The sequence below is a fragment of the Tasmannia lanceolata genome, unplaced genomic scaffold (assembly GCF_043159265.1).
Source record: "Tasmannia lanceolata isolate RefF3 unplaced genomic scaffold, GAP_Taslan_0.1 ptg000007l, whole genome shotgun sequence".
Lineage (NCBI taxonomy): Eukaryota > Viridiplantae > Streptophyta > Magnoliopsida > Canellales > Winteraceae > Tasmannia > Tasmannia lanceolata.
Window position 1 is genome coordinate 18,335,960 of NW_027518684.1, and position 18,356 is coordinate 18,354,315.

The window sequence follows — 18,356 nt, forward strand, 5'->3', positions numbered from 1 at the left end:
TTGGATTAAAAATAAGGGAAAAAGGATTTGGATTTGTCTCTCTCCACCATTTATTTTGACGGTCGGCCATCATATGATTTCTCATGTTGGAAAGCCATTAAGCTAGATATTAAACAATTATAATTAGGGGTTGCTAGGGAATTTCGCAGAAAGGCATTTCGTGGCTGACTTTTGCATGGGAGAACAGCCACCTCGGATGAATTTAATGAATAAGACAAAATCTGCTGAAAAGTTACCCTGCGTGCCTGTTTTCTCATGCAAAAAGTCCTGCAATGCCTACCCGCGGAATTCCCTACCAACATATACCATACCATTTCTCAAATTCTAAATGCCACAATCCATGTTCTGAAGCCTGATCAAAGTAAGCATTGCAAACAAATTAAGGACAAAGGCCATTACTAAAGGTGGACGCACAGGATTTGATTCTGCTAATAATCATGTGATTCTCCCAGATGATGAAATTCAAGGGATCAACAGAAAGTAGTGTGTGAAATTAATAATAAAATAAATAAATACTACATGTTTTTATAAAGAAGAGATAATCGGTCAAAATTACTGAATAAAATAGAATTTGCTCAACAACTAATTGTATTTTTAGTTACTGTACAACAAAAATGCCCTCCTTCACTTACTGTTACTCATTCGTACTCAAAACAAGCAAACTTTTCTTCTGGATAATATACTGCAGTAACCACATTACCACCAAATCTCCTCCCGTTGAGCGCCGCCTTGGCTTTGGCAGAACCTGCGGTATCTGCATACTCCAAGAACACCTGAAACAAACCCACCAGATTTCTATCAACTCTCAAGGGTAATTCATACAAAGTGTTGCCCATTCAAAAAAAAAAAAAAACAATCAATCACACAAGGAGTTGGTAATGCCACTCAGCTTGTTCAGTAATTTTCCAGTTACTACTCTCTCTTTATTTTGAATATAAGCCAAAGAAGAAATTCTAATAAAGAGATTGGTGGAAAGGTTCCCCCACAAGTGGGTTGATATAGTTCTATTTGTATAGATGCATTTTCCTATATTTTATACTTGTGAAATAATGTGTTTATGTAATAACATTTCTTTCAAACATACAATATAACCGTGAATGTGTCGGCATGTTGGGTTTTCCTCTGGTAGCCATGTCATAGCAATTATATCAGTGAAAAGTAGTAGAAGGCATTCTGGTTACTGTGGGAAATACCAACTCCCAGGCACAAACAAAAGCATGTGTGTGTGTGTGTTTGTTTGAAAGAAACATTAGTTTTTTTTTTTTGTAACTATATATCTTTCAATATTATCATATAAGTGCACAGACGTCTCGGCATGTAGGGCTCCTAGAGTAATAGTGAATTAGTACATGAAATTCTGTGACTGGAAAAAGATCCCTACAAGCACCAAATCTTACATGGGTACAGAAATAAATACCTTTCCAACTCCTAGAGTATGCTCCCCAATTGGACTGGGGCGAGGGATAATGACATTCACCAGTGGCCCTGGTTGATCGATCAAAATAACATTGTATCAGACCACATTGCATTCAAGAAGAGAATTTCGAAATATAACAATTATTCATATCAATGTTCCCGCATTGTACAGATTTGAAGTGCTTAGCTTATTTTTCCTGCAATGCTTCACATAGAAACGCAAAAAACAAAGATGGGTAAGCATTCAGGATGAGAAATACTTACCAAACTTCCCACCTTCCTCCCTCATATCTTCCAATATTTCATCATACTCTTCGTCATCCCTCAGCTCATCGGCAGTTACCACCTTAAAATAGTTCGATTTTGCATTGAAAGCAATTAATTCAAGAATGAAAACTACACCAGATAAAATATGCACATGCATGTGCAAATGAAAAAACCATGCAGCATCAACATCTCAACTGGACTCCAGTTAAACGTAATATTCAAGTTCGGGAATAAAAAAATTCATGAATTTTAGATTTGATGCACAATAATGAAAAACACATCCTTGTTATCTAAAGAGAGTATGAATGTGACTTAACTTCCATACAACATGACACCCTTGGGATCTCATGGGTTTTGGGATCTCATGGGTTTCCCTTCTCGGGTTGTTGAGCTATTGGATAGTTGGTTCTTCGTTCCTTAGCAAAGGAAAGACGAATCTCATAGAGGTTGGTCTTGCTAGCAACTATTTGGATAATTTGGAAACAAAGGAACGATCGTATTTTCAAAAACTCTAGAGGCCTTGTTTACATCTTCACGAAGATCATGTCATTAACTATCATTTAGGTGAAATCCCTTCCGTTGGCCGGTTCAACTGAGTGGGCCTTTTCCGGTCCCATTAAAGGGCTCCAACGAGGCAGAAAAAGTGGGAAATCTTTGGAAAATGTGTCTTTGTTTTATGGGAAATCTTTGAAATGTGTCTTTGTTTGTTGGATATTACAATTCCCATAAAGGGTACAAGTGTTATTATCCTCTGTCTAGGAAGCATTGTGGTATCTGATTCACTGAAAGCAGAGCTTTAGATCAGTTGACTGTTGAAGGAGATTTCCTCAATGTAATAAGATGGATGGATCAGAGGAATCCCTACCCAAGGAGGTTTGCAAACACAATCGAAGAGGTTCAAGATCGCCTTTAGGGGCGTTTGGTTCAATTTCGGCACAAAAGGAGATCTACTATAGCGATGCCGATAAGTTGGATTGCTTCAGAGTAGACAGAACCAAATTAGAGATTTTTTCACTTCCATCCTCCTATATGTCCTGGTAATTGTAGTTTCTCTTAGCATTTTTGTTTCTGCTTGTCTTTTGTTTTGTAATTGTAGTGACCACCTCGGTCGTGGGGGTCCTCTTTTCTTTTATGACTAGATATGTTTGTCATTCAGAAAAAATAAAATACAAGCCACAAGAGCAACGTTCCAAAGTATCCGACCCCTCACGGGCCATGGAGCAAAAGACCATTCCTCAAACAAATAATCAATGTGAGCAAAGAGGACCCACACAACGTCAAACCATAGTTACCAGTTAGGGAAACGGAAACAGGGAAAAAAACAAAGGGGAAACGTGAAACGGGAAACGATAGAGAAACGCATGTGAAACGCATTGGGAAACGTCTTGGGAAACGCAAGGGAAACGTCTTGGGAAATGCAAGGGAAACGTTTGGGAAACGCAAGGGAAACTTTTTCCAGAAAATTCATTTCCTAAAACACAGAAATTACAGATGCTTTAACTTAAAAACAGGGGAAACGCGTTTCTCTTTTTCCGGAAACACGTTTCACATGAGTTTCACATACGTTTCACACGAGTTTCACATACGTTTCACGTGCGTTTCACAAGCGTTTCCCCGACGTTTCACAGGCGTTTCACAACTTTTTAATATCCGTATCGTATCCGTTTCGGAAACGCGTTTCCCATTCCCCAGGGACGTTTCCTGCTTCTATGCGTCAAACTACTAAAGGACAAAAGCCCAAATGGCTCTAGCCATCTTGCAAAGAATAAATAAATGGTCAACGATCTCACCTGCCTCGATACACAATGCACAATGATCAAGTAAAATCTTCATGTGGCTTCGAAGAAGGTCCACTATAATAATGTTGTTGGGACAGGTCGTCTAGGCAAAGGGGCATACTCTTATGCAGAGTTGGGGTCTACGCGGGGTTGGTGCTCTCCAAGCTCTATGGGCTGACGAAGAAGATGTTGCATGAGCAAGACGATTGCAGAAAGAATGAAAAGAGAAGGATCCATCAGTTGTCCAGATCTAAACACTTCCTATTTCGGCTTGCTTGATAAACATCGACTCTAAGATAGACAACCAATGGTGCAACCCTATTAATATCTCTATCAAAAAAGTTTATGTGAAACTTAATTCTCCAATTGACTCTGTTATTTTCTCTACTGAAAGAGTCTTTGACCAAAACTTCCTACTCAGAAGCCCCCCACATACAAGTCCGGTAAATCATCATTCAAGCCACACATGGTCGGTCTCATCTAGTCAACAATTGGATGGGTTCCACATGTCTAATTCAGAACTCTAGTCTCATAGGTGTAGAGACCATTATTTGTGGACCCTTTTTTTATTTTCCTTTATAAGACTTAACTGCTTTTGTACTCACACACGCATAGTTTTAAAACTCTCCCGTGTCATTGTGAACTCCCCCAAGTCAACTCCCTTTTACCTTGCCAGCATTCCGCATTACCCTGCAGAGTTAATAAAACTCCTTTCACTCTCCCGTGAAATTGCTTTAGTTAATTTGTGAAAGATGGGGGCCTTCTTGATAATTTTCATAACTTTGGGATTTGACTAGATAACTTTCACCAGTGCCAAATCTGAAAATTCCAAATATGACAAAACTGGCCATAGTTTTATTAGGGGAAAAAGAAACCGAACTACATTACCCTCATTTATTTCAAAAAATACCTAAACTGCCTCAACAATTTATGTCATTTTACTAGGTGACAAAACCAACTCATGTATCATTCATGGCATCAAATGTGTTGAACTATATTACCTTGAATGTACAATGCCCAGGTACTGGTGTAGGCCCAATGTACCATGTCCAGCAGGACCAGCACAATAGGATTTGGACACTCATTGCACAGATGCTTTCTTTGTCAAAAAACTATCATGGTTCAAAGATGTCATTCTCTCCATTTTTATTTTTATTTTGAATGGCTTCTCTACAAATTAACAATCATGTGTTTTGCTTCTTAGTGTCACATATTTTCGGCTATAAGTTTGAGTATAAGTTATATAGATGCCGCAATCATTATATTATTAATCTCAATTTCTAAGATAAATCTGGTTAAGTTTCATGACGTTTTACTCTATACATATCGCATCTATTATCTCATGATATGGGATGCCCTAACCGTCTGTCTCCTAAATTCTGGGAAATGATAAATGTGCCCCTTTTCTTTACAATCAGGTTCGTTGAATCCTTCCCATGTGAAGTACATCAGCCCCTCTGCAGTCATAGATACACTGCAGCTGGCTGTCCCAAGTAAAAAAGAGGGCGAATATATCACTTCCCTGTTGAAAAATGCTGTTGTATCTCCATTTCGTTCTTGTCATTCTCGTACGCATATCTAGGCAACATAACCCTGAATTACATAATAGATTATGCCTTTTTCAACCATGATTACGGAAATAAATTTTGTATGATGTCCAAAGGAGATACCCTGTGTCATAAAAAAAAGGAGATATAAAAGTGAAGGATAGTACCTCAGTCAAACAGACAACCTTAGTCGGGTTCTCTGTGGCCATGCCAGGAACCAACCCGACTCCAGGCAAAGCTGCACCACCAGCCTGCAAGACCATTTTCTGCACCAAGGCACCTTAAATTATTAAATTGTTCAGGAGAAATGAGAAACTGCACCACCAAGGCACCTTAAATTATTCAATGGTTTAGGAGAAACGGAAAAAAAAAAAACCCACAGGTCAGGCAAGAACCATTTGAGTGCATTACCTGCAAAGCTATATGTTGTTGTGCTTGTGCTAAAATATTCTCCTGGTCAGGTTTCGTCTGTCCTGTGCTGTAAACATGAACCAAACAAATATTAGGCAAAATAGATACTACATTTTTATTTTTTTGAATGATAAAACTAGATACTACATTAAAGCTCTGCTTTTTGGAAAAGACACACTGGATGCATGTAGAGTTGGCTCTAAAATGAACGGGCAGTGATAAATCGACCCTCATATAGGGCAGTGCTTAGAGAGAGAGAGAGAGAGAGAGAGAGATGGGGGTCGATTTATCACTGCCCAAATGGACCCATAATTTTTAATTGTTTTCCACAATATTTACAAGAAACCTATAGAGTTGTACTATTTTTGTTAGATTGATAACAAAGACCTTATTTCAAGGTGTCAATGCATATGAAACTTCAAGACTATCTTGCACTGACACATGTTAATATCCAAGTCGTGTATCAGTGTTTAAAAACTAACACACAGACAAGAACTCACCGAGGTAAAACTGAGCATACTTGGGCGGGCTAATGATTGACACGGTGACTTTGTTACTGACTCGAGCAGCTAAAAGAGGTTTTTCATTGACTCAAAACGGTCAAAACCACCTCCATTCAGGCAAGTCAACAATTTTCTAAAGGAGGTTTTAAAAAGTTTCACATTTAGGATGTGTAAGATCTTTTTGCTCAGGTTTCAACTGGACAACTAGTACTTGAACATGCAGTCACATATGCTAATGAGGAAAACTGGAGCACAAACATGAGCTTTATAAGTGTGTACTTGGCCTTCTTTATTTTTTTTCCTTTTTCTAAAGATTGCCCTTTTTCTTTGACAACTTCCATAGTCACTTAGTTATAAGACATTAATCCTATATTTGAATTGAACTTTTTCCAACTCAGAGATGATAACAAAGCAATATTTGACCATTTCAAAAAAAAAAGAACATAGTAATATTTGAGTCTCATGTCAGTTTATACATTTTCTGCCTATATATTTACTCTAGAGAGCCCCAACCTGGCGGTAGCACGGCGGACAGTGAGAGTCTTATCACCCATTTTCAAACCATTAAGCGCCGCACAAGCAATATCTGTCACAGCTGGATCCTGAAATGTTTGAACATAGAATATCAATTATCATAAGGCGACAGGTATAAAGGAGGGAAGTGTAAAAAAGATAGTCAAAGCGAAATGCCAACTTGTTAAGCATAGGAACTTTATAACCGTGTTTCAAACTCCAATGGACTATCCAACCACCTGTGTTGGCTTGACAAACTCAAAACTTTTTATCTTTCCAAAACCCAAAAAATTAACCAAGTATGCCAAGCAACAAAATATCCGGACTAGAGCAGCAAAAGCTTTTTGAAGCAAGAAAATCAAGGATGTAACCTATTTAAAAGCAGAATCTGACCCCTGTTGGGTCCAATTGGAGCTTCAAGTTTTTAAACCTCTTAAGTGCACACACCTGATAGACACAGAAACCATATCCTTTTGAATTTCCAGTGTCCCTGTCTTTAACAAGATCAAATCCGCGCAGAGATCTGCAATTTATCAAAAGAATTCCTTCAGGAAACAGCAGACAATAAAGATTGAGCACAAAATGTTCAACAAGATTAATAAACAAAGAAGAGTCATGTCCCTCTATTTAGGAACACAAAACAAAACATGAAAAATCAGCATTCAACAGGTTGATTCAATACCCAAAGGACTCTAGCAGCTCCCTTATCTGTGCTTCTGAGAAGTAGTATGGCAACCCACCAACAAAGATACGGTCAGGTCCCTCCGCACCACCAATGGCACTGTAATCCATGTAGGAATCACAAATTTAGAAATTCAAACATTTAAATGGCCTACTCTCCTATGTGAAACAACTTGGTTTATAAGAATTTACTGAGAGTCCATCTCCATTAATCAATCAAAAAAAAAAAGGATTCGAAAAAAAAAATCGAGTTTTTATAATTGAGGCTTGACTTTTAATAATAGTGGTGCAAGCAGTTTAAAGTTTAACACTCTTAAGACAAATATAAATAAAAAATGGTGGTTGACTTTTTATTATAAAGAGGTGGTCTTGGATTTAATTAATCAAAGAACAAAATCGAAGGCAGGCTTAATATTTTATGTGAGGCCTCGTTTTTATCAATTAAAGAAAAGAATAATGATGAAAAAGGAAAGCATGCGATTGCAATGGTTGATTTTTTATTATAAAGAGGTGGTTTCGGATTTAATCAATCAAGGAAAAAATAGAAGGCAGGCCTAATATTTTATGTGAGGAAGCCTCGTTTTTATCAATTAAAGAAATGAATAATAATGAGAAAGGAAAGCATGAGATTGCATGCGACCAACTTATCTTCCCCTTCGTCCCCTCTCAAGTTACGGGAAAAAAAAGGATAAGATATCCAACAGTAACCCAACAAAGACAAAGGAAGCAGAAAAAAAAGAAGAAATTGTTTCTCTATAGTTCAAAGAAAACCACAAAGGGAGACCAAAAGAAATTTTATTAATATCATTTAGACTTCAATTCTGAGAGAGTTTTTAAAAAAAAATGTTGTATGAATCGAGCTTAATAGATCAAAAGTCAGATCAAATCATCAAAGATTTCAATCGATTCTGCGAATTTTTAAACACTCAAATGGCATCAGCCATCAACCATATTAAAAGAACAAAAGAATTACAAAAGAATAGGAAGGGAGGTATTATATTGAAAAGAAAACACCTGACTAAGTTCAATCAAGACTTGACTCTAGTTAAAGGGGTAACTCGGTATTCCAAAACCCAAAAAGCTCATTAAAATATTGAAAATACTACAGTGAAGGTTTAAAATCTTGAATGGGTACTGGGAACACGAATCAAATGCTCAAGAAGTAAAAAAGCAAGACTGTAGTATAACTTCGTTCAACTCAAAAGCCTCAATCCAGTACTAAATCCAGTTTCTAGCCAAATCAAACTCAGTCCCTCATCAAATTAAAGGCAAGTTTCTAGTTTCTAAACCTTGGCATCAGTACATGCCGACTTACCCTGGTGTGAGACCGACAGCAGCTAAGTTGAGATAAGGGCTTGGTTGGCTGGGTCCGAGCGCTGCAGCCAATGAAGGGTTGTAGTCTGTAGGCCTTCGAACCCTCACTGACACTCCCTGTAGTGATAAAAAGAAATATCAGAAAAATGGCACCATCAATGTTCACTCAGTTTCACTCTTCCCATGGGCAAATGAGACGGAAACTAGTAAAGAAATAAGGAGCAATATGCTCTTCCAAAGGAACATGGTGCCCAATAAATGAAGATCTAAGTAGATATTGATTGGTGTCAGTATTGGGTGTTTTGACACTGGTACTCCCCAAATCCAGATATTAATAAACCTAGGAGGTCAATTTGCATAAATTTTGGGCTCAAATTTCAATGTTCCATACCTATATCTATAGGTTCAATAAATGTGCCAAACTGTCAAATTTTTTTGTCCAATAGAAGCATAAGAATTAGTTCTGTGCTAAAGGAATTCCAGAACCTAAATTGGAGAACTAGAACATTGGGATACCTCAAACATTATCCCATCCAATGCCATTGCATTACTTGCTTCTTCAACCGTTCTCATTTCCACAAAAGCAAACTTCTTTTCGTGATTAATGTATACATTGACTACAGCATCACCTAAAACCAAAGATAGCTTGATTCACTTCTCCACACTACGACAATAAAATGCTATTGTCGGAAAAGAAAGCAATAAACAACAAAGCAGTAGAATAAACCAACCAGGACCAGCAGTATTTCCTCCAATAGCAGTCATAACACGGCTGAAAAATGTTGCAATTGTCTGTTAAAAAGATTGGAAAAAAAGAAAAAAGAAAAATTAGTATTTTAAAAGGCTGAAACAAATAGGAAAGAAGACATCTACTAAAAAACTGGGTCTAACCATTTGAATACATAATCACAAAAGAAAAATGAAGAGATACATCCATCTTCAAAAGCAAAAGAAATCTGATGTGCATTTTCCTCTGAGGATGATCGAGGATCTACTTGATTTCTCAAATAATGGATTAGAACATATATACGATTCCAAATAAAGGATAGCACCAACAACATGATTCCATGTATCCAAGACCTCCCCAAAGATTATTAGTGATTAGATAGGAGAATAAACTAGCTAACCTCACAAGGACAAGATCAAGATTCGCCTCAAGCCAATATCTAGACTGTTTGCTATTAGAGCATAAATTAATGAAGGTTCTATTATATAATATTATAGATGATCAGCAAGATCAACACATAAGTAACTCAAATATTCCTTTTCATTTTGAAATATCATAAGTATGCGCAGTTGTCCAAATGAAGAAGAATATCAAGCACAAAAAGTAGGCATGCATGCTGATCAAGGAAATAATTATGTAAATAAAAATTTTCACATGGTAGTAAAGAAACATTTAATCATTTGTAATCCTAAAACAATGCCTGAGAAAAAAAAATGCAGAACTAATATTAAGGGAGTGAGGCCTACTTTTATCGCTAGCATAAAAAATCATAGCATGGTCAAAGTTGAGCATAGTTTTTAAAAAAAATGAAAAATTATACTACAAGGGAATGACAAGTGAGTAATACATATAGCCAGTGTTTCAAAATACAGATACGGGTCAAAATGCAGCCAAACCAAAACCTAGTCGACACAGCACAACATGGTAGAGTAACCGGCTGACGCAGCTAAGTACTTGGCTGGTGCGGTCATAAATCGGGAGATTCAAAGGAGTTTTGATTAACTTTGTATGGCAAAACGCGGACTCAGACAAGAACGTGGTCAGGGCAGAAGGGAGTCGACTCAGAGGAGTGAATGACGGCGCGGGGGAGTTTTGAAACTATAAGTAGAGGCTTTTTTCTTTACAAAAAACAAGGATTTACTTTAGCTAGGAGTTGAGGAGTGGCACAGTATCATATAGGGTCTTATATGGCATTTTAATGTTGCAGACTTGCAGACAATGTCTTCAATGTTAGAGTCTACAAATATACGGAAATGGAATCGAGCTTTACTAGACATAATGTCAGAGTACACTACCAGAAAAGTATAAAAAAAACAGAGAGAGAGACTTAGTTCGAAATATAACCTGCTCATTTGCCAAGGGAGGAAGGCCTCCAACATACACACGACGAGCGTGTCTTGTTGCCTAATGGAGAAAGGAATAGAAATATCTATCAACCACACCCCGAAGAAATGAGAACGAAAAAAATGAATGGGTCAACAATATACCTGCTGAGTCATTGCTTGTGCTGGCATCAGAGGAAGAGCCCCAAACTAAAACAGGCATTAGAACACAAGTTTAGAAACGTTACTACATATACAAAATCAAAGTTATAGTAGACAGCCTGGCAACCTACGCATACACAGATGGTTTCCTAGGCATACCTGTGTGTTCCCAAAAGGAAACATATTTGGAAACATTCCTGGCACTGTCTGAGGAATTCCGGGCACTTGCCCTGAAAGCAGACAGTACAGATGGAATACAGCATCAGATAACCACAAAGTTGAAACATGGGCAAACAGGACTCAAAAAACACAGCTACATCTATTTCATCACCTTAATCTTTGCATTTTGTGTACCTCTACTCAATACAACTTACATAAATGATATTGAAAATATAAATAAGAAATAAAATCCATCATTGCAGATGTTAGGGAAATATTTGTACGTCTACCAAAGGCAATAGTTGCCGGTTGAAGGCGAACAAGATCCAGCAAATCGGTCCATTGGTTCCTCGTTGAACATAAAATCTACAGTGGTCATGTTGCCCAACATTGCCTTCTTACCCAAATGATAAACACAAACACAAACAAGAACCACACACAACAGCAAAACAACACAACAATGGTTCTCAGTTTCAGTATGAAACCACTAATTAAACAGAATACTCCATAAACAATAGAATAAATCAAAATAATCTGTTAAAGTTTTTGCAAATGCTACTTGGCAAAGGAATACCATTGTTCTATGGCACAGAGGCCGGATTTAGCTAACAATAAAATGCAGTAGTGATATGATAAGATGGGGGGTGTCAGGTACAGACCTGCAACGGGAGCACCAGGCAATACAGCAGTACCAGGTGGTGCCATGTCAAAGCCGCTTGCCCGTTTGCTGTAGAGATAAATATATTTACAACCAGTTAATTATAAGAACAAGGGGATAGTAGAAACATCCAGAACAAAACAAAGACACCATTCCAATGGTTCATTTTTTGCATCAAGACAAAATGAAAAGCAAAAAGGAAGAAATTGCCATTAAAAAAATCACACTTATAAAAAGAAAAGCAGCGCATGTAGACCATTCCCCAAAAGAATAGAATAGACAAAACGCAAATTAAAGACAAAATGTAAATTATCAAGATTTTGAATTTTAAAACACCTTTTTAATGGTATTTCGAATCTTAAAACTGTAAAAAAAATGATAGTCTACAGAAATGGGGGAAAATCTAAAAGACAAGATTAGCAATAAAAGGATGACAGAAGGATTAGCAATAACAGGGTGAGTCTTCCATAATAAACAGCTGCATACTAAGACAAATTTGGACACCTCCAAACTCTTGTCAAGGATGAAACAAAGTTGATAGGTGTAAAAAATTTAAAATATAAAATAAAGAACGGTCCCATGAGGAATGAGATCTCAGTACATTCTGGTTTTTTTGGCATGGCAACAGAAACTTTATTTAAAGAAGAACAGCTTGTACATTGAAATGGTCGAGCGCAAGAAAACAAAAGCATAAACAAAACTAACAAATCCACATAAGGTCTTCCATAATGACATTACTGGAATCACCTTCAACAAGCAAAGGATTCCAGAGGCGCACCAACGATAATCTGACACCCCACATAAGGGCTTCGATAATGACATTAACTCCTTTCGTAGAGTTAATGGTGAGGCAAAGAGATTTCTTCGATTGAGAGGCTAATATATCACTTCTTTCCAGTCTGGAGGAACTAATTCGGTGTTCTTAAAGAGACATGAGGTTGATAAAAAAAACTGGAAATGATCTTCAACGGATAATTTCTTAGTCTGTTATTTTTATTCTCAGTTGGTTCCTAAGTCGAGTCCCTCGCCCACCTGTATCGCTTTGAGATCCCATAGCCCCCAGAGAGCTAATGCATTTTGTTGGCCGGCACTATTGATTATCTTCACCATAGAGAGACGACCATTGTTAATCATTGTGCATTATGTCTTGCTGGTGTTGGGTCTGTCAAACACCTTTTGCGTCAGTGTAGTTTCACGCGAAAGATTTCGTATTTTGTTTTTGGGTCTATTTGGTTTGAGTTGGGTCTTTCTAAACATATCAAAGGTCACTTTGGGTTGTGGACTTTCGCTCCTTAGGTAGAGTTCTACAGAACATTTTTCTTGTTGTCTCCCTTTGGCTGGTCTAGAAGGAAAGGAATAGTAGAGATTTGACGGGGCTTTCTAAGAGAGCACATAGCATCCAGATGCAGATCTTCTCTTTGCTTGTCCAGTGAGCTTCAATTCTCTCTATTTTGACAGGTTTCTCGTTGTCTTCCATTCACAGACCCTAGAGGAAATTCAGATGAGCAGGTGTAGAGAAGAAAAGCATCCTTGTCCCAGGAGGTACCAGCCACCTCCTGGATTTTTTACACTGAACGTCGACGGTTCAAGCCTCGGGAATCCAAGCCCGGTGGCTGGCATCTGTGGCCTCCTTCAGAGCTTTAGCATGAGATTTTATGGGCTTTTCTGTGGCCGGTTAGGGGGAAGGATTCTAACGAGTCAGATGTCTAAGTACGTCTACATGCATTCCCCATCAGTCATTAACTTACCTGACAAAAGTAGATTTCATAACTCTTGAAGCAAGTGTTTAAAAACGAGGATGCGGGTCAAAATGCGGCCAAGAAAAATCTTTGTCGACTCGGCGCGGACGCGGCCAAGAACATGGTTGACACAGCTGACTTCTTGATTGCCAAGGTCGTAACTCAGACGCGTCAAATGAGTTTTTATTGACACCAACTATTAAATCTTGAATGGAAATTTCTTTTACCCATTTCTCTGGGTAATCTATTATTGACAACTTCTTCCCATTTTGAATTGTGTAATCCCCAATTACTCACATTGGTAACCGACCCAAAGCAATTTGTACCGATATTAGATATAAAATAAATAGTAAATATTAGTAATAAATAGGGGTGGTTATTCGGTTTAAACCGAACTGAATAGACCGAAATTTGGTAACCTAAATAATTTTGGTTACCAAATTTCGGTAACCGAAACCAAACCAAACCAAAATTATCCGAAACCGAACCGAATAACCGAATTGTGGGAGAAAAAGAGGGAAAATTCAAAATCTCGGTTTGGATCGGAGGGCTAGGATCATCCGATCGAAATGATTTTTTGAGCACAACCTAATTAAGTTGTGATCAATCAAATGGACGGTTTTGATCATCCTACGGAGTGCACATATAGCACTTTTTTTGGAAAAAAATGGTTTTCATCCATAATTTCAGTTATTCGGTTAACCAATTTTTTTTTGGTTGAGAAAACCGAAACCGAATAACCGAATTTCAAAAAAAAAAAAAAAAAAACCGAACCGAACCGACCAATTCGGTTCGGTTCGGTTATTCGGTTTTAACCGAATAATGCTAACCCCTATTAATAAATAGAGAAAAATGGAGAAATAAATCACAGCCGATCATGTCTTTCAAGTCGCATGTTACTTTCTACCCCATAGTTTCAAACGAAGTTTTACCATAACATTCCTCTAATTTTGAACTGGAATGGAATTGATTCAATATGGAATCCGGAATAGTCATTGGCTCAATCGGTAGGACAAAACGCGGTGGCAAAATGCAGAACGCAGCCAAGGGAAAAGGAGTGGACTCGGGGGAGACCACGATAATGCGGGGGAGTTTTAAAACTATGCTCTAAACTTTCATTTCAAATATATAGGAGGACAGGATAATATCCATAGAAGACATTCAAATATAGATCTGTGGTTTTAAATTTCCACCAAAACCGGCAAGAAACGACTGAAATGTTTAGGTTTCCATCCCCACCAAAACTACGGAAAAGCATAAACCAAAATCGTAAGTCTCATGCTGCTATATCAGTATGCATTACATAATTATATTTATATGAATTGCATGTGAAATGTGGTGCATGTATTATGTATAAATATTTATATATATTGCCTGTGAAATTTAGTATGTATTAAATTATAAATATTTATACTATATCAGGCAAGCACAATAGTGCATTCCACTAGGTATTTGATGTGTTTAAATCATTATGGATCGTTCTCTTGCTTATATGATAGTTTCTAAGTTTGTATTTGTGCTTATTCTATCATTACCTGAAGTTTAATCTTTAAATTTCCATTTCCTGAAGTGTCACCTTTAAATTCTATCAAATGCACGTGTTTCCATATGTTTCCGTGATTTTACAAGATTTCTACCAAAATTTTCAATCAAAACCGAAACGTTTCCATTTCTGTGGCCACCAAAACTGAAATTTAAAACTTTGCATCTGTAAACAATACAAAAATGTTCTACACAACACTCAAACAAATCCCCTTGCAAATAAAATGACATGCAATTAATGAGCAGCACATGCGGTGGCATTGCACATGGGATTCTTTTTTTTCAATGGTATTGCACATGAGAATCTGAAAACAGACTAAAAATGAATCCATTCAAAATCCTCCTTTTCATTTCATGAGCTGAGTCGAGCATGTGATAATGCATAAACAAATTCGTTAACCATTGCATTTGTATTGCCATCGCTAATCAAACACCAACACAAAGTGGTGCCCTATAGGGACTGAACTAATAATCCCAAGTTTGCAATGTATTAATAAAGAACATCAAAATCTACTATAACTTAAATGTGAAGAAAACAACTAATAACCTGAGCCCATGTAAAAAAGCAACGTTATTTGTCAAGGGACAATATAAAAGGAGAAAGTGTTTTAAGAACCTTTTCGAACGAGAACGGGAGCGTGATCTAGACCGATTTCTAGATTTATCCCTGGAACGAGAGCGTGATCTATGTCGATGTCTCCTATCTCTCTCACGATCATAATCGCGCTGCCTGTATGGGAATACATGTGTACAAATGAATCCAACCATATACTGATATTTTCAGAGAACAATGACTGAACACAGCAAAGCATTTTTTCATTTCCAAGAGAAGCATAACAAAGAAATTCCTTCTTAACGCATTAACACACGCAACCATATGACCGGTGTCAGCACATAGCAAGTAACGAAAACAGTCACTCACTATATCAACCCAAGTCAATAAGAAGAACTGTTTGACCTGTGAAGCATGGATAAACATCTAACAAAAAAAAAATCAATCCATCAGCACATCGAACCTCCACAAAATGGCGTCTTTCTTACTTGTCATAATCACGGCTGCGACGTCGATCATGGTCATCAGATTTTTCCCTTCCTCTTTCATCCTTCGTACTTCTATCCTTGTAGTGGTCCCTATGATGGCGGTCACGGTCTTTTTCCCTATCCCTTTCTCTGGTCCTAGACCTCTCATGTTCCGATCCACGAGAATTGTTCTGAAACAATTTGAACTTAAATCAACGAATTTTTCCAGTAAAATAGAGAAACAAAAGCCAATTAGACAAGAGGAACATTAGAGAGTATGCTAGTTCAAAGAAATAAGAAATAAACTTGTAAACTCAACGCGAAAAAAGTAATCAAGTTAATCGGCATCCATAAGTTTTGAAAAAAAAAAATCACTACACCAGCCAAAAAATGTTATTCAACTTGTCAAAAACAGTAGTTATAATTTTCCAGAATTCATTGATTCCTAATTTGGTTCGAATTAGCTTCAGTTCAAAGTTCAGACTACGAAGCTCATGACAAGTCAGATCTACCATTTTCGCTGGCCAGGCATAGCCAGGTCATCATCTACTAGCAGAGTCTACAACAGCAACCTACAGGCTTTGATTCGTTATGTCCACCTCACAGTCATAACTCTCTTAGTATCCTTGCTCAACTGACATATTCAACTCCATCATCTTTTCAGCTTACTGTGCCTGGTGCATGCCATCAGTGGAAGAGACAGATTGGGCCCCATTCTACACCAACAATGTCCAGGATGAAAGGCATCAAAAAATCACAAAAGCAGGTTCTCTGAGTTTTAGGACTCAAACATGGCCAAAGTGTGTAATCAAATGTGTCAAGTTCAATAATCATGAGACATTGAGGGGAACCTAAGCTCGTAGAATCAGTAGGAAGAAAGAGTAGGACTGTCAACAAAAAATATTGAGAAACACTATTCTATTACTAACAGTACAGAAATCATGAGATTCCAAATTGGGATCAGTCCTAAAGTAAAATATCTATTCAACAGCAATCCATGCAAGCTTGATATAGCTTTGCATGCAAGATGTGGGAATAGAAAATAGGCATCAATGGAAAAAGCACATGCATGTGCTATCAATGTTCTTCTGTTCCACTCAAAGCATTAAATTCCTTCCCTTGGGAAATATAAGTAGTGAAAGGAGCAAAGAGAAAAGGCACGGAGAATTGAAGCTCCAAAACAAACAAAACACAACTAATTCTCACCAACCCTCGACATGATATTTAACATGGCATCCTGTTGTCTCACAGAAATTCCACGCACTAAATGGTCTCGACAAATGGGTTCATTGTTTGAATTGTGCAAACAATGTCACCAATATTTGCTTTCAAACCAATGATGTGCACTAACCCACTGTTTCTTTGAACAGAAGTGAACTCAACTAGACTTCTAAAAATGTCCATTAACATTCTTAACATTCTTGTCGTCATACAAATTCTAAATATGCAAAAGGAGTATTCTATATTGTTGAACAGCTAACAAAAATGGCTCCTTTTAGCAAGTCTTGGTCGCTGGGTGGCTATCAGCAATTTTGGGTCCAATAATCGGTTTTGGACTCACAATTGGTTCACAAGATCCAAAGCAAACGGGGCCTTATGCACCCGATGGGTACTTATCATAGATTCAATATGCCACGTCCTACATGGAATCGAAGGCGCAAGCGGGGTCACACAAACCTAGCCCAAGCATCATAGACTAAATGACAAAGCACTATGGGTCATCTCATATGAGCTAAACAGGGTGATCTCTGAGTATCTTTCTCCAATGTTGTTGGTGATATAGAGAACTTCATTAATTACATCTAAGAAAAACCCAAATCGCTGGAAATTAGTTCGAATTGTAGATAATATTAGAGATCATGTGTGTTTCCCACATCAAAGTCACATGTCTTATGAATTGCGGAATTAAGGATAATCGCATGCCGATATATGAAAATCACATAAAGATGTAGAGAGAGAGCAAAAAAAAAAGAAGAGAAAACTCAAAATCAACCAAAGGGAGAAGAAACAAAACACATCTATAAGAGAAAAAAGATGGGAATTTCAATGTAAAGGACCTGATGCTGAGAGTCTCGATGATCTTCAAAGGCGTCATAGGGAGAAGATCCTCCGACGTTATTTTGAGCGGAGGGACCCCACGAACTGTACCCATCTCCACCGTTGCCTTCGTAGCTAGACATCACAGTGTCCGATCGGAAACCCTAACCCTAACCCTAGTTCTCTTTTACTCAAGCATGTATGAGAGAAAAAGAAAAAAAAACGAAGGTGAGAGAGGGGATAGTGGAAAAGGTATGATTGAATAAGTTCCTATATGGCCATATCTACCAAGATTTTCCCAAGGGCTATTTGGATTAAGGGAAAAATGAATTGTGGGGAGGAAAAATGAATCCGCTGGGGGCAATAATTCCATGGTCTAGTAGGGTTTCAATTTCCCTAGAATACAGGGAGAGTTTTCAAATTTGGAAAAAAATATCCATGCAAGTGAGTTAGCAAAACATTGGAAAACTTATTTTCCATTGACAGAATTTTCCAGGATAAATTTTTCTTGCATCCAGAATGCCCATAAGTAAGTGCATGGTTTTTTATGTCGCACCATT

General features: G+C 37.6%; 1 protein-coding gene across 9 annotated transcripts; it reads right to left on the reverse strand.

Moving 5' to 3' along the window:
- Positions 1–470: 470 nt before the first annotated feature.
- Positions 471–18,179, reverse strand: LOC143882170 (splicing factor U2af large subunit B-like). Of its 9 annotated transcripts, none has more exons than XM_077385619.1 (18): positions 17,817–18,173; positions 15,781–15,950; positions 15,356–15,469; positions 11,460–11,527; positions 10,801–10,871; positions 10,645–10,689; positions 10,502–10,561; positions 9,168–9,222; positions 8,947–9,059; positions 8,432–8,547; positions 7,118–7,216; positions 6,883–6,958; positions 6,436–6,524; positions 5,420–5,486; positions 5,176–5,274; positions 1,681–1,762; positions 1,418–1,485; positions 471–773 (listed from the first exon to the last, which is right to left on the reverse strand). In XM_077385619.1, exons 1-18 carry the CDS (start codon positions 17,937–17,939, stop codon positions 639–641), a joined length of 1,650 nt encoding a protein of 549 aa, XP_077241734.1. In that variant the 5' UTR covers positions 17,940–18,173; the 3' UTR covers positions 471–638. The 9 variants fall into 9 exon arrangements, 8 of the variants coding, with proteins under 8 accessions (XP_077241734.1, XP_077241733.1, XP_077241735.1 ...); XM_077385618.1 differs by having other exon boundaries at positions 9,162–9,222; positions 17,817–18,172; XM_077385620.1 differs by lacking the exon at positions 15,356–15,469 and having other exon boundaries at positions 9,162–9,222; positions 17,817–18,174.
- Between the last annotated feature and the right edge of the window lie 177 nt (positions 18,180–18,356).